At 38.6% G+C, this 22572-nt stretch overlaps 1 protein-coding gene across 8 annotated transcripts in view; it reads right to left on the bottom strand.

Moving 5' to 3' along the window:
- Positions 1-22572, bottom strand: part of celf4 (CUGBP, Elav-like family member 4) — a 903775-nt gene that overhangs the window by 516609 nt on the left and 364594 nt on the right. For all 8 annotated transcript variants that reach the window (XM_052037920.1, XM_052037946.1, XM_052037937.1 and 5 more), the window contains exon 3: positions 1827-1875. In XM_052037920.1, coding sequence (XP_051893880.1) covers positions 1827-1875 — 49 coding nt within the window. The remainder of the gene's footprint in view (positions 1-1826; positions 1876-22572) is intronic.

The following is a 22572-nucleotide window of genomic DNA, read 5'->3' as shown; positions in this document are numbered from 1 at the left end:
TGTTCACAGCTTGTTCTGTTAAATAGCCACAGTTCAAGGGCAATTAGATCCCCAGGGTCAAATAAGTGCATCCATGAGAATAGCCTGGGAAGCAATTGTAAGCAGTGGGCTGGATCAAGCTCAATCCTGCCTGTTCTGCAGCAAAATGCAATTTTTCGGCTTTTTAACACAGCATATTTATTACATTTTAGCAGTAAAACATACAGAACTCTTGGTAAAATATAGTAAATAAAATGTTGTTTACAAGGACTCGGGATATCAGATTGGAAAAAGACTTTGTGGGTGAAGTCTCAAATTGTAATCTACTCATTGTTGGGCTCCAAAGTAGTAACATATGTAGACCTAACAATAACTTAGCAATATACATGTTGGCCATAACTGAAATTAAGTCACCATATAAACATATTCCAACATCTAAATCCTGCAGTTTAATGTTTTATTTTTATTTTAGCCTGTGGAGTAAATAATCTGCAATATAGAACACAGAACTATGATAAGATGATTTGAGTAGTCAAGCGCAGCCTCTGTTGTAATCCCTGCTTCTGTTATACAAACTTTCATGAATACAATGCAAATACTTCTAAGTATTTTGAAATAAACTTTTCAAAAACTTAGTACCCATGCATGCCTTAAACTCCTTCAATATCTCTGCAGAATTCTGCTGTTTGGAGCATATTCTATACTTTCTGTTAAATTTATTAGATGGTGCAGATCCTGCTGACTTCTGCTTGCTGCTCACACTGGACCTGTTGACACGGAGCCACTGAAACTGAATTCAAGAACCAGACTTCCAGGGAAATGATGTGCAATGCAGAGGTTCAGGATTTCCTGACAGACTTCCTGGAGTCCAGTGGTGAAGCCCAGTCCAGCTGGTGGTTCTCCAGCATTAAATTGGGGAATCACCACTGAAATCCGACACCTGGAGAGACACGGATTTGATATCCCATTGATTTCAATGGGGATTGGACAACAAAGGATTAGAAGGCAAATGGCAAGCTAAGTTACTTTATAAAAAAATATTTTACTTTGGTTCAATGTATTTAATCATTACATGACCTGTATTTTTGGTTAGCTTCTTTTTAAAGCTATATATTTTTAATTTTTTAATACAATTTTAAATTCTTCTGTCTATGGATGTCAGAGATATTTAAAAGTAATTAAATCATGTGGCAAAAGCCAGCTGACAGCTGACATCTTGCAGGTGTCAAAGGCTGTAGGGGCATTTCTGGGAGGGGTCTCTTCATTGAGTCCAACCACTGTCATCTGTCAATGGGCCAGTGAGAAGGGCTCTCAGCACCCAGCCCAGATAGGTTAGAGCATGGGTAGACCATGGGAAGTGAAGCCAAGTGGACGGACCAGGTCAGCATTTTCTGGCGCAATAAATTCTTCATAAATTTTAGTCAAAGAATATTGCTCTGCTTTAGGATTAGAAGGAATGCATTGTGCATAACAAAGCAGGAAAAGTGACACTAGAAGACATATTTTGATCTCATGGTTTGAACTTATTTCAATGCCGTTTTCTTCTAAGTTTTAGTCAGCCATTCGTCAAACTCCTAAATATATCTAAATGCAAGAAATCTTCTGGTTATATGAATTGGCTATTCAACACACAAAACTAAAATGACAATTAAAGCACTGAAAAAAGCCAATGCAGCTTTAAATGAAAAGCTGTGCTACCAAAGAACCAAAGCCCAATGTTCTTAGAGAAAATAAATTGCAAAGATCCTCAACCCAGCATCTGTTCCGATAGAGCCTTGCCTCTGAAGCAGAGCAATAATCAACAAATTACATTCAGCACCAAAACTTGGAGCAACAAAGACAACTACCTCCTCTGCTCTCACTGTCCGCTGGCTTCACCTGGATCGGTCTGTTCATCTGTAAATATAAAGAAAAAGCAATGGTCATTTCTGGCCACTTATGATGAGATTACAAGTGAAGCTACATGGCATGTTTGAGAGTCAAAGCACTTCCTGGATTTCTTACTGCTAGGAATTATCACTGTTATGAATGTAGCAGAACTTTGCAAACAAAATCAAAAGCAGCACATTGTGATCAAAAAGACATTATTCCAAGAATGGATAAATAGAGGTTGTGTGAAACAATGTATATTTTACAAGTAATCTAATAACCCAGAAGTCAAAAGAAAGAATTAATTGAATTATTGTCAACACCAAAAATAGAATTTGTATATCCCACATCATATATTTCACTTGAATTACAAATTAGCGGATTAAAATGAAAATGCATGCTACATACAGTACAAGTTTTGAATTGAATTATTGTAATATACGAGACATTACATTTCCCCTCACATTCTTACCCACTATCAACCAGACAGTCACATTAATGAATCCGTTAAAAAATAAAGGTCATGGAGGTGATACCATTCTGTTTGGATAAGATGAATGGAAATTTCAGGGCTGATGTGTCAATGCAGCCCATTAAAAACAAAGGTTCACAGCCACAACTTCACATTGACTGAAGACTTTCACTGTTCACTCTTTGAAGTGAATTCATAAATAGCCAACAAGGGAGATCTGCAATGGTGGGAAGGGGTAAGGTGGCTATGGTAAGATGGAAAGTCAAAGAGCTTGAAGCCTGATGCTTTCCCCATGAGCCAAGAATGTAAAAATAAGCAAAGAAAATTATATGTGTAAAGGATCCACTGTTTCTTTAATTTTAACATTACCACCTTAACTTCAAACCCAAACTCAGCCATTGTAGCTGCTAAATGGCAAGCATCCCCCTTGAGCTGATGCCTGGCAGCAAATGACCTTGGGGAGACCCATGCTACAGAGATCACTTTGTCTTTGTTAACAGTTTGCTTTGGTGGCCTCCCATAGTACAGCTTAAACAGAGCACAGAAGACACAAGAGCTGCAGTTGTTGGAATCTGGAGCAACAAGCAGTCTGCTGGAGAAATTCAGCAGGCTGAGCAGCATCTGTGGGGAAAGGAACTTTTGGAATTTCGGGTTAAAACACTGCATCAGGACTGACAATTATCGACAATTCCTTTCCCCCCACAGATGCTGCCCGACCCACTGAGTTCCCCCAGCAGACAGTTTGTTGTTTTAAACAGAGTGCAGGTTGAACAGAGTGCAGAAGTCAAGAACATGTTAGGTGTAGGAGTTTGGTGGGAAAGGGAAGCAGGTGAAGCTTTGGGTTTCCAATAATTATGCTGGTTCATGTTAGCTTCAGGCAGGAGTAAAGCAGGATGTGATGGGGATGGCGGGGCAGTTGATATGCTGTATCTACAAATGTGGAGATTAGTGAGATCCTCAATAACAACATCTGCATAGAGTGCCTGCATCTTGAAGAATTTTGGCTTAGAGTTGTAGAGCTGGAATCTGAATTGCAGACATCACATTGCATCAGGGACTTGGACAATTTGATCCAGGAGGCAGTCGCACCCTTGGTTTAAATAATAGCCTGGATTTGGTCAGTGTATATATTAAAGTCCCATATGTTATTGCATTATCTTTGTCATAAGTATAGATTATTTCCTGTTGGATTCTTCAAACATCAGTACACTAGCTACTTGCCTATAGCCTAATTGCACCAATATTTTCTGCCCCTTGATATTCCTAATCTTCATACAAATGGGTTTTACTTCCTGATCTTCTAGGCTGATGTCTTTTCTCATGACTATCCTTCTATTATCCTTTATTATCAGAGTAATATCCCTTTTCCATTCTGTTTAACTTTCCAGAACATCAAATATCCCAGAATGTTCAGTTCCTAGCTTCATCACATTACAACCATGTCTCAACAATGGGTACTAATGTGTCACTGTGAGTCAAGCTGGGATGTAGACAATGGATATAGTGAGACTGGAGCCTAAATCTTTGACCTTACTGCCTACACAGACATGAATAAAGGATATATGGAAGATAGGAAATCTAACCAGATCACTATGCTTTAGGAGACTATTCATGAGGGGTGGGATTGAAAAGAAATATGGTACTGGTAGGAGGTCAATATGGTCAGTTAGAAAGTTACTGTTCTCTGCAGCCAAGAGCTGAATCCCAAAGAATGTGATGCCCAGATGATGTAAGGGTTAAGGACATCTCCTCAAAACTGAAGGGGAGCTTGGAGTAAGCAAGTTCTGCCTATGTTATTGCCATCCATGTTGCAACCCACAACATGGGCAGAACTAAGAAAGGGGTTTTCCAGATGGAATATGAGGAGTTAGGGTCTATATTAACAAGAAGAATCACAAAGATAATAATCTCTAGATTACTATCTCAGGTATATGCACACTGGCATAAGATTAGAAAGTTAAATGCATGGATCAGAGAGTGGCAGGGGAGAAAGTGGTTTTGCTTCAAGGGATACTAGGACAAGTGTTGGAGCTGTTCCATAGAGAAATGTTTCACTTGTGTCAGACTGAGACAAGAGTCCTGGCACTTCATATAACTAAGGACACAGATAAGGCCTTGAGCAAAATTAAAGGGAAGGTTTAGGTGTGAGAAACCTCCAAGTTTGAACAGAAAGGACAAGGTAATAGTGCAGGGCAGTAACATGGGTAATTATCAATGGTATTTGACAGAAAGAAACAAAGCACATCATAGTAGAGCAGAAAACGAACTCAAAGTTGGGAAATTATTGATGCATTAAAATTAAAGGATCCTTATCTGAATCCATGTGGAATTCATAACAAAAGATAGATGAATTTTACGCACAAACAGAAATAAATGATCTTGATCTAATAAGCATAGTAGAGACATGCTTGTAAAATGAAGAAGGATAGGAAATCAACATTCTGGGGATATAAATCCTTTTCAAAGATAAACACTCCACAGGAAAAGTGATCTATCCATGGCTAATATCAGAAGATAAGGATGATATTGGATTAAAAGAAAATTCTTTTCATTGTGCAAAGGTCAGGAGTAAACCAATAGATTGAGAGCATTTTGTAAACTGGCATGTGATAATTAAAAATATGAGAAAAAGGAATATGTGTATAAACTAGCAAGAAATATAACAAATTGTAATGCCTTCTATAATGCAGAAAGAGGAAGAGTGTAGCAAAATAAATGCCGGTCCCTTAGAAGCTGAGAATGGGGAATTAACACCAGGGAATAAGAAATGGCAAGCACTTTAAGCAAATATCTTATATCTGTCTTCACAGTAAAGGATGTTAAAACATACAAAAAATGGTAGGCAACCAAGGTGCAAAAGTCCAGGAGGAGAAAAGTAGAAAGAAATGAAGGTCATGGAGCCAAAGGCTGGAAATCCCCTAATCTAATGGTCTGTCCTTACATTGGTTGTCATTTTCTAAAGCTCCCTTGTCTCTGGAAAAGTTCCAGTGCATTAAAGGACATTAACTATAATATTGCATTCAACAGGGGAATGATAAAACAGGAAATAACAACACTTTTAACCGAACATCAGCTGACAGGAAATTATTGGGGTCCATTAATAAGGAAGCAATAACAGTGTACTTTAGAAAAGCATGACACGATCATGCAGAATTAACTTGGCTTTATGAAAAGGGGATTCCTGGTTAACATACTTAACAGAATCACTTGAAGGCATAACTAAATGTTTGGATAAAGGAAAACGTGAGGATGTAGTAAATTTGAATTTCTAAATTACATTGGCTAAGGTGTTACATGAAAGGTTACCACTCATGACAAGGACTCATTGGGTTGTGAGCAACACATTACTATAGATAAGAGATTAGTTAGTAGATAGAAAACAAAAGGTAGGCATAAGAAGGTTATTTTCAAATTGGCAATGTATAATCACTGGGATGGTTCAGATCAGTGCTGAGTCTCTACATTAATGACTTGGATGAAAGGACCAAATATATCCAAGTTTGCTGCTGATACAAAGGTAGGTGGGAAATCACATTGCGAGGAGAACACAACGTGTTGTCATAGGGCAATAAGTGCCTTAAGTAAATGGGCAAAAAGTGGCAGATGCAGAATAATGAGGGGATCCACTTTTAAAGGCAGATTAAAAGGGTGAGACTACTAAATGTTGGTTTTAATGGTGTGAGATTGTTAATGGTTTGTCTGAGTGTCCATACAAGAAAAAAAATGTCAGCATGTAGTTTTAGCAAATGGAGTGTTGATCTTAATCGCAAAGGTGATGAAGTATAATAGTAGGTAAGCCTTACTATAAATGTACAGGGCTTTTGGAAGACCAAATCTGGAGTGTTGCACATGGTTTTTGGTCTTCTATTTTAAGGAAATGTATACCTTACCTGGAGGCAGTGAAGTTAACATTCATTTGATTGATTTCAGGGATGAGGGTTGTTTTAGGAGGAAAGACTGAACATAATGGGTCTCAACTCTCTGGGCTATAAAAGAATGAGAGATATTCACTGAAACATAGGTCTGGAGGGGACTTGACAGGGTGGATGCTGCGAAGATGTTTTCCCTGCTGGGAGAGTTAAGAACAAGGAGCTATAGTCTCAGGATAAGAGTTCAGTCACTTAAGGCTGATTTTGGGATGAATTTCTTCATTCAGGGGATTATGAAACTTTGGAATTCTCTACCTCAGAGAGCTGTTGATTGCTGTCAGTAAATATATTCAGGCCTGAAACACATGGATTATCAAACTACAAGGGAATCACGGATTATGGGGATTGGACAGGAAATTGGAGTTAAACCCAAAGATCAGATCAGCTGTGATCATAATGAGCAGTGCAGCAGGCTGGAGGTTTTGTAAAACAGACTGCTCCTTCTTCTTACGCTCTTCTGCCAAGGGTGAACATCACAGACAGGAAAATGCAGACCAATGATTCTCCATACCGACAGTTCCTGAATTGGGCAATGCCAGATTGCACAAAAACGCCAGAAAGAGGACACTTTTCTTCAAAACCACAAGAAAATCAGAGATTTTGCTATGAAACTGTTAGAAAAGCACAGATAGATGCCAGAAAGAACCACAAGAGGAAGGAAAATGATAAAGAATAGGTTGTTAAAAGAAATTAATGGAGTGATTGAAAAATTACATCAGATACTTGATATAATTTTTTTAAAATCACAATAATTTCCTATCCACAGTTACTTTGCATTGCCATGACCTCAATACTATAAATTGTGAATTGCTTTTCAATTAATATTTTTCTATTATTTATGTGTGTCACACATTCACAGCAAAAATTACATATGTGTCATGTTCTGAATCTTGTTCTGCACTGATGATGAAAGAAGTGCTTTTTTATTACTTCAACTATTAGGTTACCATGGTGATACAATTTTTCAGTCTGGCTCAGTATATTTCAGAGTTGCGAGTAAGATGTTGAGATAAAAAAACGAAAGAATCGAGTCATCAGAAGATGCAATCCTCCTGCATGGGCTGCAGTAACACTGTAATTACATTGAAATGAGGACTCGTTGCAGTAACACTGTAATTAGACTGGTATTGGAATTCGTCCCAGGTCTTGGAAGGATCAGCCATATGAAGTGAGTTTTAGAAAACTAAAGAGGAAATTTGGATAGTTTTCCATGCTGGATCTTGCTGATTTTTTTACAATATTCACCCTGCCTGGGTGATCCAATACAGCTGATCACAGATCCAGGTTAATGTCTCTCTCCTTCAATGCCCCACACATATTGGATTGAATGTTGGTAGTGACACCTGGTTTTAGTCTGTGAAGAGTGTGAGTGTCATAATAAAAACAGAAAATGTCGGAGATGTTCAGCAGGTCAGATAGCATCTATGGAGAGAGAAGCAGAGAAATGCAGCGATCTCCTCATCATAGAGTAACAGAGCACAGAAACGGGCCTTTGGCCCACAACATCCATACCGACCTTTTTGCCCATCTACAGTGATCCCACTTGCCTGCTGAATATTTTTAGTATGCCTCTATTTTCATCTTAGCTTTCTAGCACCTACAGCATTTTGCTTTTGTGCTTTATTATGTATCCTCTTCAAGCACAAATAATCCACTAGTTCAAAGGACACACAATTTATCTCTTCCTAGGTCTCTATTAAAGTTACCATGTGAGTGACTTCCTGGAGGTGTGGGGGAGTGACTTCTCTAATTTCAGCTGATCCAAGGGGAAGAGTTTCACCCGTTAAGCCACACAAAGAGTCTGCACGTGTGACGATGCCACTCCTCTGCACAGATTAAAAATATTCATTGGATTTATAAATCCTCAAGAGAATCCACTTCTGCTAAGATGAAAACGACAACCTCTGCCAAAATTACAGAAGTCTAATGTTTACGTAATCGTGACATAAAACAAAGAGGCACGCACATCAAAATGACAGGCTTGGCCAGTGCTACTGCAGCTGTTACATACCATGTGAATAAGTAAAGAATGATGATGTATAATTACCTTTATAAAACTGATAGGCACGCTGATTATTTCACTCGCTGATAATTATGTTGTGAGACAGATTCTGTTAAGTAATGAATTCTAATTGTAGTCTGGAACAATCATTAAAATGACAGACTTTAACTCTTCATGGAGCTGGAGGTTACCATCCTGCTGGTGATATTGAGGCTGCCCATTATAGGCTTAACTTGGCCAGTGTTCAAAGTCCCATTTTCCACTGGGAGACACATGGATGGTTAAGTTTACTGCCTGTGTGGGCATATAATTTTAATCAGGGGTGAGTCAGCAGAAATTACTGTCCACTGTTGATTTTACCATTTTAAAATAATGGTGCAGCAGTAAGCAACACTAAAGTAGTCCTGCTTCCAGCAGTAAGAAAGGAAGTTTAAAACCATTTTCTCTTGTAAAGTCACTGGGTTTGTGTTCAGGTTTAAATATAACTGTATGCCCCTCTTATCTAAAGCACTCTCAATTAGAGTGTAAAGATAAGATAAGATATTAGTCACATGTACATCGAAACACACAGTGAAATGCATCTTTTGCATAGAGTGTTCTGGGGGCAGCTCGCAAGTGTCGCCATGCTTCCGGTGCCAACATAGCACGCCCACAACCTCCTAACCTGTACAAATATGATTGAATCCTGCAATTAATATTTACAAATCAGCACAGTTCATTTGTCAATCTCAGTAAAATACATTCTCAGATAAATTCTCATCCCACAGTCTCCTACCCTAACTCTTTCTACCCCAGAACAAAGGATTAATGTAGCCCTCACATTTTTCATGAAGTCTCTGGTCTTTAACAAGCCAAATCTGGTGTTACTTCATTTTCCTCGCATTTGTTTCTACTTTCAAACATTGATGGTGTTCTGTACCATGGACCCTCACCCTTTATCTTGAAGGCTCAATTAGACAAACACTGGTGTGCTGAAGCTCATTTCCCACACTCAGATTAAACTTTCCTATCTATGTTGGCAGAGTGACTCAGTTCAATAATTTATATGGAGAAAAAGAGTTCACTTTGAAGAAACTATTAATGTTCAGTCAGTGCAGCACTTCACACTGCCCGCTGTGGATCAGGGGTAGATCCACTAGTGGTTCACACTGCCCACCGTGGATCAGGGGGTAGCTCCACCAGTGGTTCACACAGTGATTCACACTGCCCACTGTGGATCAGGGGTCACTCTACCAGTGGTTCACACTGCCCACTGTGGATCGGGGGTCGCTCTACCAGTGGTTCACACTGCCCACTGTGGATCAGGAAGTGTCTTCACCACTCATTCATACCGCGCACTGTGGATTAGGGGTGGCCCTGGCCACTGGTTCACACTGTCCATTGTGGATAGAGGGCTGCTCAGTAACAAACACAAAAATGAGGCAGGATTACTCTGGTGTAGCTTGAGGATCACAGTCACCACTTACCTACCTGCCAAAACTTGAAAACTTGAGTATATCCCCAGAATGAACCCCCCAATCCCCGTGAAGCAGGCTCTAACGGGATCAGTGAGGCATGGTCCAGAGTGGGTTCTCAAACACGGCAAATCATTGAGAGAAAAGACAGCCAGTGAAATAGCATGACAGGGTGAAAGATTTTTAGATACTGATATGTTTTTAAACTAACGGACATAGATTTAGCGTAAAGGATAAGAAATTTAGAGGGGGTCTGAGGGGGACTGGGGAGTGGTAAGTACCTGGAATACACTGTCTGAGAGACTGGTGGAAGCAGAGTTGCTGACAGTGTTTCAGAAATAATTGGTAATTGGTTTATTATTGTCACATGTACTGACATACAGTGAAAAGTTTGTTTGCATGCCAAAAGTATGATGTTTTGATAAGGGTTCCTGCCACTTCTCCTAAACCGATCCACTTGAATGCTGACCTGCACATTTCATGCTGTATAAAGCTTCATTTCATTGTTCATGGTTTTTCCTTTCATAACCATGTTCCCTGGCCCTAAATGAAGACTCTTTTATGTCATAAGATGAAACCACCTTGGTAAGACTGACTGACATTTTCCATGAGGTTTGTTTTAAATAAAGAAGCTTTACTGTATTTACATCCAAGATCTGGCCATCTGGGAGTTCAACTACTTAATGCACATTCAGTGGGGAATTATAAATTCCTCGGATTACAATTAATTGTGAAAAAGAATTGATGAAATAATAAGATTCTTATTTGAAGGTGGGTTTTTAGTGAAGATAATTAGCTTCTTTACCCTGGCTCCTAATCCTACTTGAGGCTGTGCTATATAAATGAATAAGTGTGAACCATTTTGAAATCAGCTCATGTAGCTCAGCATAAAGTGGAAGACTGCAGTTTTTAATGATCTGGGATTCGATAATATTTCAATTCTTTGGTTCAGGGAATCTGAATGGTCATAGTGGTTCATATTGTAACAGGAGAATGCACAACCAAAAAGGGGTTTCAATTGGTGTCAAATACAATTTGTGGCTGTGATTCCTTTGAATTCAAAGAGTCTTTTCAGTACATTAAACCATTGGCTATATAAGACTGTCGGGTCATCTCATTTCATACAACAGTGTTCAAATTATCTAATCTTAGTTCTATTTAAAGTAATATGGAACTTAATGTATTTCACAGATTCAACTCCAAAAACTGAATTTACCTTCATTATTCGGTGCCCAACAAATAACCCTCTTAATGGTTTTGATTTATCCATTTGTCATCCAGGATGATAAAAACACTCTCCCTGATATTTTTGATTTTAATTTGCATAATATTATGAAGAACCTTAAAAATGGTACTCAAGTCACTCCCAAGTAAGCTCAGGTTTGTGATATCTGGCTGGACAGACTATTGACATTTGTCCCCTAATCGCTGACTTAAAATGATCTCAGTTCAGTGAGAAAGGGGCTGCTGGTGTTGGCCTGAGTGTTTTAGGCTTGGAGAATAGGAGCAAACAGCCATAGTTCTCAGCCATGATGTTGCTGTTCGGCAACTCATGTATTTAGCTATTTATGTTCAGATCCATGCGGTGAATACATCCCTGGCAATGGAAGGGCATATAGTCCAACCCTCATTGCCCCTGAACTGAATCAAGGGTCAACTATATAGGTGGTAATTCACACATTAGCCAGTTTGATAAGTCACGCAGGTGGGTTTTTAAGTAAAATGCATGTTCACCATTATTAATATTAACTTTTTGTTAATTCCAGATTTATTGAATGTGGTGGAACTTGACCTCATGTCCCTGGATTAATGATCCAATCCCGAGGATGCAAATCCAATAATTTAACCAATATGCTGTACTACACTGTTAATTTCACATGTGTGGATGATGATCAGATGCATAAACAGATCTAGCTATGATGCCTCTCTGGTCAAATGCTCTATTTAATCTTTGTCCAAGCATAGACATGAACAAGGGTTATTTCAGCAAAGTGCTGAAGGGTTTTAACTACCCATGGAACTGTTCCATGGCATGAGTCAACACCTTGAGGAGAGAAATACATGTAAAAAGCAAGTTCGTAGAACATAGCCTGAGGTTAGGATCCAGTATTAAGCTAGTGTAGAGGGGGCTTTATATTAGATTCAATCCATGTTGTACAACATTCCATATTTGAGTACGTCATACTAATTCTGCAGAGGTAAAAGTGTGTTATATTTTCCAGCACTAGAATGCTTTATGATCAGTACAATATATTTAACCCATCCATGTAACAATAAAATGCAATTCATATTTTAATGACTAGAAGGGTTAAACAGTGTGAAAGAGACAGCAGTTTGCAGACACCATCACCAAGTATGCTGTTTATAAAATTATCTGCAGGCAGCAAAAGGAGTGAGTGCTGCTTGAGGAAATTGTTTCGTTGAATTCCAATTTACACTCACGTGACAACTCTGCTTTGGTTTCTCCCATACTTTTCCTGATCAAACGCATCTAGAAACAACACCTTCAGGAGACTGTGCCACAAATAAGCAGCAGATCTGTACATGTGCAGGCCAAACAAGTGCATCTGTAGATGTTGCAAAAAGAAAACTCAAGAGGCAGCTTCCCTCACAATCTAAGGCTATAGTTTTTAAAATACACGATGATTCTTTGCAGCTTGTGTAAATACAGTTTCTTGTGGAAGTATATACAGCTATATATGTGCTCCAGGGATCTGGGTTCAGATCTCTTTTGACTAAGCATAAATTATTTAGATGATGAAATAAAGGGAATAATATCTAAAGTTGCCAAAATTAGCAGACAGGGGAAACTGTCAGGAAGACTGCAGAGCATGGATAGATTTTGGAATGTAGTTCGATAGAGATAGAAAGAAGAGAGAGAGACTGGAAATAGTTCATTTCAGTGAAGGATAAAGAAGAATGTACTCCTAATAGTGATTTCTGGAATAGAAGAAATATGGTGCAACAAATGCATTGACTTCTGAAATGGATAGCAGGTGAAAAAAAATAAAAAAGACAAACAGAATTGTGGATTTTATTCTTATAAGGATTGCTGATTAAAATAAGGAGATGATGAATCTCCACAAGCCTTTATTGAAATTTAATGTTCAGTTTCATTATCTTATTAGAGCAAGGGCATTGGAGCTGTGGAAAATATTCAAAAGGATAATACCAGAGATGTAAATGCATCTTTCAGAAAGTGTTTAAAAAGAATTCATATTGATTAGAACAGATAGGTTAAGGGAAGAACCTACAGAAATATTCAAAACAAATAGAGCTTGAGAGGCTGTACAGTAAAAAACAGTGTTTAGGTATTAAGAAAAAAAGGGTTTGCAACATGAGATTGGTATAAAGAGGGCAAGGCAATTTAATTATGTGACTGGATATTATTCAATGAAATAAACTAACACATGAAAAGTGACTTGTGAAGGCAATCGCAACAACAGTTAAGAGGCATTTTATAAATATACAATGAAATTGAGGGATAGTGAGCAGGAAAGCAAGGAAAAGGACTTGAGGAGTTACTTTTGCTCAATCTGTACCAAAAACTCTAGGATTAGTGTAATTCTACAAGTGTTAACATAGAAGAAATACATTCTTATGTATTCCTGATTTTAATCACCACACCCCTGGTGGTTGTGCCCTCAGCTGTCTGAATTCTAAACTCCGGTATTCTCATCCTGTTTTCTTACCTCCCTTTTATTTGAAAACTCCACAAAATTTACCTCATTCATCACTCTTAACATCTCCACCTAGATTTCTATGTGAAATCCTGTAAAACACTTTGAGGCATGTTACTACGTTAAAGGTCCTATTGTTGTTATTGAATGCAAAGATTAAGACACAGGGCATTGATTCTGTTTAAAATATGAGATCTTTGGGTTTTATAATTGAATATCATGCCTTGTGAATTTGGAATTTGGTACTACCAGCTGTGGGAAAAGAGGCCACTTGGGCATGACTGGAGTAGCCTGTGAGATCAGGGAGGATAAATTCAAACAGATGTCCAAGCATTGTGCCTTATGTGGCAGATATGTTCCTATGATAATGAGACATAGGTTGTGAAGCTACAAAGGTCAAATAGCAATATAACTATGGTTGTAAAGTAATTAACAGATATTAGAAGGTTTCTGGTGTTTGCATGTTTGGTATTTTGTTTGCTTAATGTATTATGTTTTGATGTACAGTTTGCTTATTATTTTGTGAACAAAAGGAGGAAAAGTGGTATTTATAGTTTAACACAACTTAATATAGTCGTCAAATGCACTGAGCTTGTGAACATGATGTCCTATTAATGCTCTTGTCCTATATTGATCTAACTGCATTTGTGATATTCATTGTTTAAGGTAACAATAAAATAAAGAAGTAGTCCAATGCTGGACTTTTTTCCCCATTTCTCTTTTAAGTTTATCATGTAGAAGTGGGTAACAAAAGACCATTCTGCACTTTGATTAGAATTTTCTTGTATTCCAGGTTAAGTATATCAGAATCCTCATTATAAACGTATTGAATGCAATGCAGCTCAGAGCCATTGCCAAAGCACTCACTTGTCACCAGTCACATCAATCAATGTGATTAGGTTAAACAAAACATTCAACAAAATGTGGAATAAACAACAGGGAAACCAATGTGTAAAATATACCACCTTGGGCATTAAATTTTGCATGATTCCTCACTTTGGGAGAGCACAAAACAAAATAATTTTGCATATCCTTTTATTACAATGTAATTTAGATCGTAACCATAGTGCTGGAGCTAAAACAAACTGACAATGTAATAAATGGTTGATGTCCTTCATGATCAATAGTGACCTAAGCTCATCTGACATCAATAAATTTACTTCCAGGAAACAAAATATTCAACTGGGAATACGTTGCCGGTTTGAATGCCATTTATTTGTCAGATGAAGTGAAGAATATCAATTGCACAACACAAACACAATGCTCTATGGTGACTTAAGTCACTGAATGTGAAAATACTCAATTTGTCAAAAGGTATGAGTGACATGGTCAGGAGAAATAGGTAATAAAGGCAGCCAGATTGTGCTTTGCATAACACATTGAAGTATTGCAAGTCCAAAATCAAATAACAAGTTACAACATATCCTCTGGATCATTTGGGAAAGTTTCTTTACAACTACAGTGGACTGGCTTGTATTTTATGCGAAGTTATTTACAAAGTTACAAGGTGGTGGATGCTTGCCTGGCCATCACCTGGAAGTTGCCTGTTTAATGGAGTTTCAATGAAAACTTAAGTCATGCACAACTTTGGATTAGTTGCTTATTTATTTTTGTTAGATAAGGCTTGTGAAGACAAGAAAGTAGGAAGAGTCTGAAGTGTGAAAAGATAGAGGAGAAAGATTGCTGATTCATTATCGTCTAACAAGCTTCTTCTAGTCTGTCTCTCATCTGTATGGCAGATGTGTTCCTGCTGTTATTAAATAGTCTCACATCAGGATGTTACAAATTTCTCAACTAAAGCTCGCTTCCCAAGAGTCAAGCCATGATGTCTGGTGCCCTGCTGGAGTATTAACCCTTGAAATGCTGGGATGTTTTTCACTGGATCTTCAATAAAATGGTAGTCTAAACAGGAAAATAACTGAGAGACTGAGCATTGAAAGTGTGACTACATTGATGCTCCTCACTTTTCCAGGATATGGATATTAGTGCACCTAGCAAATTGTGTTGGGACCCCTCTCATTCTCCATGTGCATAAATGGACGTGCACAAAGGAATCAATATCAACATTTTCTTACAGAACTTAAATTAGAGCTAACCTATGTCTAACAATGTCTAAAGGAGATAAATTAAAGAATTTAGAGAAATGGGAGTCATGTGATGAATATGTCCATCAAAGGTAACTGGAAATTAGATGAGTGAGAAGAAATATATCTTAGGTGGCAAAAACACCAAGACTTCTCAGGAAGTAACTCACAGTCTTCCAGATTCCACCACTTCTAATAATAAGGGCAGGAAGCACATGAGAATACCACCAGGACACACACCATCCTAATTTAGACATACACCATTCTTCCTTCACCATTACCAAGACAAAAATCACATAACCCCCAACTCAACAACACTGCAAGCATACCTTCAGTGTCTAGACAGCAGCTACTCAAGAAGACAGCTCACCACTATCTTGCCAAAGACAATCAGGAACAGTCAATAAACACTAGTTTTGCAGAAACACCCACTCAATGTATGAATAAAAAAATGTTTTTTTTTATAAAACACCTGCAACGATTCTTTTTTTTCGATATTATAATGTGATTTGAACAACAAAACCAAGGTGGTGAAAGATGTTTACGTCACCTATATTGGACAACAACTGGATCGCTATATGCCATTCTAAAAAGCTTTAACCAAGCTGGTGTTGAAGCCATGGGAAAAGGCTCAATGTGGATTCACTTGGATGCTTCAGGATTTAACATTAAAGCCAGTCTTAAACCCTAAGGATGAGTTCACTGGAGCTAATTCAGGGAGGGATCTGATTGAACTGTTCAAAATAACAAAAATGTTTTAGAATTTGATAAGCATTCTACTGTTATAATCATGTTTCCACTAACAACAAATTATTCCCACAGCATAGCCTCAGGTTAGTTTAAAAGTTATGAAATAATTTATTAAACAATGCAATAATTTGGAGGAAGTGAAGTTGAATCAATTTCAACTTTTAAGACAAAGTTGAATATAGACTTTTTAAAGAAGCAAATTAAATGGTACAGATTAGAAACATAGGAATAGGACAAGAACAAATAACTTAGAAAGACCAAGGATTTACAATGGATGAGACTTCTGCTCACCACTAGTCATGCCATGGCACTGTTCTGGATGGTATCAATAAGAGATTGCATTTGGAAGCAGCATCTGTAACAGCCTCTCAGGGGCACTTGAAATATGAATTAGGAGCAGAAGTTGGCCTGTCAGCCCCTCAAACTTGCTCTGCCATTCAATAAGATCGTGGTTGATTTGATTGTAACCGCAACTCCGTGTTCCCATCTTACGTGGTAATCACCCCCTGTTTATCAAGAAATTAAGGGGATTTCTGCCATTCTGATTCAGAGGGCCAGAGATCTGGCAGGAATGTCATCACATTTTTTTCATGGCCACTTCACTTATCTAAGATGTTACTTACATCCATATAAAAGGAAGATGCAGTTTAGTTTTCTAGATGGATTTTGGTTACTCTTAAGAAAAAATACATATAAATATATTTTTCTGATTCTGAATAATTTTGTCCCAACTGATGATAATAGGTTCAATACGTACATTTATACTATTTGCAGCTTTGAGAGAAGAAATTTACAGAGAAGAAGTTAGTTAGGTGGTGTTTGATGGCCCTCATTGCAGGATACAAAGATTGAATTACTGCTTTGTACAGCTGACCGAGGAACACTGATTATCAAGGATGCATCTCATAAATGATGCTACTGGTGAGTTAGTCAGATATTGCAATATGACTTGCAGTCTGCTGTGGGCTTCATGTTTACAAATGCTGTAAAGGTTACAACCACCCTGAACTTCTGTGTTTAAGATCATTCCAACTGTCACTGGGGACTTTAGTACCACAAGCCAGTTAGCTTGCAGTAACAGCTGCTATTGCAAGTCACAAGGCAAATTACAGATGTTACCACATGTCAGTTCATTTGCTTACCAACTGAGAATCTTCTTAGCATTAGCAATGGGAACGTATCAAGATTTAAGGAGTCAGAGGTTTTAGTCAGTTGATCATCCCTGTTCTCTCTTTGATGTCATTGTCCACTTCAATAAGAAAAAAATATCCAATGACTTATTCTCAAGCTAACTTCTGACCTCCAGTACTGATTTATACAAGTGAATGACCACTTTGATAAAAATTACTGCAAGGTTTTTGTATTTAAACTGTTCATTGCACCTCTACACCACAACCAAAGAAGGCTAGGTTTCTGTATAGATCCATGGAGAACATTGTTATTATTTCCAGTCATGACACAGGAGATCATGCATTTCACTCCAGCAGCAGATAAGCATTGCTAAAACAATTTCCATTCTTCTACTGGGGTCATTATAGGAATTTTGCAGAAAGCTTCATGTGTTTCAGTTTGAAGGGGGCTCTTGAGAAATGTTCAGCAGCCAGTTGGAGGTCCCAGATGTGACCAGAACCAAAGGGAACCACCAAAGCAGCAGCATTTTGAAATGGATACAACAAAAAGCTTGTTGTTTAATTCAACAGATACATGTTATGGGAGACATCCCTTAACTATTAAATTTGTCACATGGACTATTCTGGCTGCCACTTCTATTCCCATCACAATGGTGTCATAACCTACTGATGACTCTCTTCATGCATTAACTCAAATCCTTAACTCTTGGTGCCAGCTTATTTGGGCCATGTCCAAATCTTCCAAGCGCAACATAAGTCAGAATGGATGATTTAGCTGATGTTAGTCTTGACAAGAAAAAAAAAACCAGCAAATTGTCCTGGATGAAGAACAAAATGAGAAAAGTGACCATTACCCAACTCTTCCAGAAAACTTGTTTGTTCTACTTAGCAGCTGTCATCAAGTTATTAGCTGAAACATAGAAACAGAGAACAACTACAGCACAATTCAGGCCCTTCGGCCCACAAAGCTGTGCCGAACATGTCCCTACCCTAGAAATTACTAGGCTTACCCATAGCCCTCTATTTTTCTCAGCTCCATGTACTAATCCAACAGTTTCTTAAAAGACCCTATCGTATCCGCCTCCACCACTGTTGCCGGCAGCCCATTCCACACACTCACCACTCTCTGAGTAAAAAACTTACCCTTGACATCTCCCCTATACCTACTCCCCAGCACCTTAAACCTATGTCCTCTTGTGGCCACCATTTCAGCCCTGGGGAAAAGCCTCTGACTATCTACCCGATCAATACCTCTCATCATCTTATATACCTCTATCAGGTCCCCCCAATCCTCCGTCGCTCCAAGGAGAAAAGGCTGAGTTCCCTCAACCTACTTTCATAAGGCATGCTCTGCATTCCAAGCAGCATCCTAATAAATCTCCTCTGCACCCTTTCTATGGCTTCCACATCTTTCCTGTAGTGAGGCAACCAGAACTGAGCACAGTACTCCAAATGGGGTCTGACTAGGGACCTATATAGCTGCAACAATACCTCTCGGCTCTTAAATTCAATTCCCCGATTGATGAAGGACAAAACACCATATGCCTTCTTAACCATAGAGTCAACCTGCGCAGCTGCTTTGAGCGTCCTATGGATTCGGACCCCAAGATCCCTCTGATCCTCCACACTGCCAAGAGTCCTACCATTAAGACTATATTCTGCCATCATATTTGACCTACCAAAATGAACCACTTCACACTTATCTGGGTTGAACTGCATCTGCCACTTCTCAGCCCAACTTTGCATCCTATCTATGTCCCTCTGTAACGTTTGACAACCCTCCAAACTATCCACAACACCCCCAACCTTTGTGTCATCCACAAACTTACTAAACCACCCCTCCAGTTCCTCATCCAGGTCGTTTATAAAAATCACAAAGATCAAGGGTCACAGTACAGATCCCTGAGGTACACCACTGGTCATTGACCTCCACGCAGAATATGACCCTTCAACAACCACTCTTTGTCTTCTGTGGGCCAGCCAGTTCTGAATCCACACTGCAATGCCCCCTTGGATCCCATGCCTTCTTAGTTTCTCAATAAGCCTTGCATGGGGTACCTTAAAAAATGCTTTGCTGAAATCCATATACACTACATCTACTGCTCTCCCTTCATCAATGTGTTTAGTCACATCCTCAAAAAATTCAATCAGGCTCATAAGGCAGGACCTGCCCTTGACAAAGCCATGCTGACTATTCCTAATCATATTATACCTTTACAAATGTTCATAAATCCTCCCTCTCAGGATCTTTTCCATTAGCTTACCAACCACTGAGGTGAGACTCACCGGTCTATAATTCCCTGGGCTATCCCTACTCCCTTTCTTGAACAAGGGAACAGCATCCGCAACACTCCAATCTTCCAGAACCTCTCCCATCTCTATCGACAATGCAAAAATCATCGTCAGAGGCTCCACAATCTCTTCCCTCACTTCCCACAGCAGCCTGGGGGACATCTCATCAGGTCCTGGCGACTTATCCAACTTGATGCTTTCCAAAAGTTTCAGCACCTCCTCTTTCCTAATATCTACATGCTCAAGCTTTTCAGCCTGCTGCAAGTCCCCACTACAATCCCCCAGATCTTTTTCTGTAGTGAATACTGACGTAAAGTATTCATTAAGTACCTCTGCCTTTTCTTCCGGATCATACACACTTTCCCACTACTGCACTTAATAGGCCCTATTCTTTCGCATCTTATCCTCTTGCTCTTCACATACCTGTAGAATGCCTTGGGGTTTTCCTTAATCCTGCCCGCCAAGGCCTTCTCATGTCCCCTTCTGGCTCTCCTAATCTCCTTCTTAAGCTCCTTCCTATTAGCCTTATACTCTTCCAGATCTCTAACATTACCTAGCTCTCTGTACCTTTTGTAAGCTTTTCTTTTCCTTTTGACTAGATTTATTATAGCATTTGTACACCACGGTTCCTGTATCCTCTCGTGACTCCCCTGTCTCATTGGAACATGCCTATGCAGAACTCCACACAAATAGCACACAGGGAAGTCTAAAGTCTTAGTGCTACAACATGAGGTTACTGCTGATGATGGCTGTTAAGTTGTGTTGACATATAAATTCTGTAGCCAGTAAATGAACTAGTAGCTCTGAAATGATGAACTTGAGTTTACTTTTTGAGGGAATTCTGGTGAGATTTTTTGGTTACTTATTGACAGGATATGGATACCACTGGCTAGACCATCATTTATTGCCTATCCCCAATAGCTTTGAACCAATTTCAGAGGGTAGTTGTGAAATAATTATATTCTTGTGGTATTTGAGGTTCCATGTAGGCCAAACCAATATTAGTGTGCCAAATGGACAGTTAGAACAATCTTATAATTTTACAGCAGTCACCAATACTTCTTTTTGTAATTGTAGATTTATTTAATTACTGAAATTACAATGTAAGTTTCCTAGCTACCAAATTATGTCTGGAGATCAACTGACAAACCTTTGGATACGAAAATAAAAATAGAAATTGCTGGAAGCACACAGCAGGCAAGGCAGAGAAATTAAGACAACATTTCAAGTTGAAGATTCTTCTTCAGAACTGGGAAAAAGTTTAATTACTTTACCAACCCCTCAATAATCATGCATTGAAATCCCAATTACCTCAATGCATGGAGCTGTGACTGTGGGTGAGGGAAATGAGTAAAAGTCAGCATAAAGCAATCCATGCAAGGCTCCAAAAAAGTGAGTCATGAGCTGTTGGAGGAATTCAGTGCAAACAGTACAGGTGAGAATAGACTGGATGATACTACGGTCCAGAATAATAGGATCAGTTGCTCTTGTCTAGTTTTTAAGCTATAAATACTATAAACTGTACACTTTATTTGTCAATAAATTGATTTTTTATTTCTCATGTTGGACAATATGTAATGGCTTTTAATGAAAAATTAACAGAATGACTTTTTTATTTCTGGAGTAATTAAAATTGATGTAAAGTGTCTCAACTAGATTCATTGGAGTCTTGCCATTAAGAAAACCTTGTAGGGAGCTTTGAATTATGATGTTTGACTAAGAGGAATAAAATTGTCAGATCAATTAAAATACACTCAGTTGTGCTACTTCAGTTCCGTGTATAATGTTTTTTTATTATTTTTTCATTTTGGCTGTCAGTCACCATCGATCAATGTTTTAGGACACAGAGGTTTCCAAACCTCCATTAATGCTAGCTGATCTGTAGCTGGCTGACAGAGATAAAGTCTGAAATGGTATGAATGTGTGTGAGAGTGATTTCCAATTTATTCATCATTTCTAAAATTATTTTAAAGAATAAATACTGAGAGAACACTAAGTGAGACATGTATTTTTGAATGACAACCCAGTCTGAATAATACTTTCCACTTGCTGACTGAAAGACCCTTGCCCTATTGTGCTTCCCATTGTACCTTTTTCTGCCAGTGTTATATGTATAGCTTATCTTGTGAATAACCCTCTCTGTGCTTGTGAGTTAAAAAAAATAAGGTGAATTCCCAAAGCATATGATATGATAAGACAAGATAAGATTTCTTTATTAGTCACATGTACATCAAAATGCACAGTGAAATGCATCTTTGCATAGAATATTCTGGGGGGCAACCACAAGTGTCGCCTCACTTCCAGTGCCGACATAGCATGCCCACAACTTCCTAACCTATACATCTTTGGAATGCGGGACGAAACCGGAGCACCTGGAGGAAACCCACACAGACACGGGGAGAACGTACAAACTCCTTACACACAGCTGCCGGAATTGAACCCGGGTCGCTGGTGCTGTAAATAGCATTACACTAACCGCAGGACACTAAGAAAGGTGCAAAATATAGAAATACATGGCTGCTAGATTGTGTAGACATATAAAGTCAGTGACCAGTAAATGAACCAAGCATTGTTGTCAATGGCTTTGAAATATGAGAATTGAGTTTATATTTTAAGTTCAATGCAGAGGGAGTTCAGAGAAATGTTTGCACATTTATTAACAGGGTGTGGACACCACTGGCTGAGTTATCAATTATTGCCTATACCCAACTGTTCCTGGACTGAATGGCCATTTCAGAGGGCAGTTGCGCTGAGCATTGAAATAGATACATCGGGAACTGGTACATTTAGTTTTGAAAGTAAATTTCCAAAGGTCAGAATCAGAATCAGAATCAGGTTTATTATCACCAATTTATATGTCAAAAGGATGACAGTGGGAGATGGTTTTCTGACTAATGGAAGGTAAAATAATTCACTCCTGTGCATTGTCTG

This window comes from Pristis pectinata, chromosome 2 (assembly GCF_009764475.1).
Source record: "Pristis pectinata isolate sPriPec2 chromosome 2, sPriPec2.1.pri, whole genome shotgun sequence".
Lineage (NCBI taxonomy): Eukaryota > Metazoa > Chordata > Chondrichthyes > Rhinopristiformes > Pristidae > Pristis > Pristis pectinata.
Note: the sequence above shows the minus strand (reverse complement) of the source record. Positions and strands in the feature narration are given on the sequence as shown.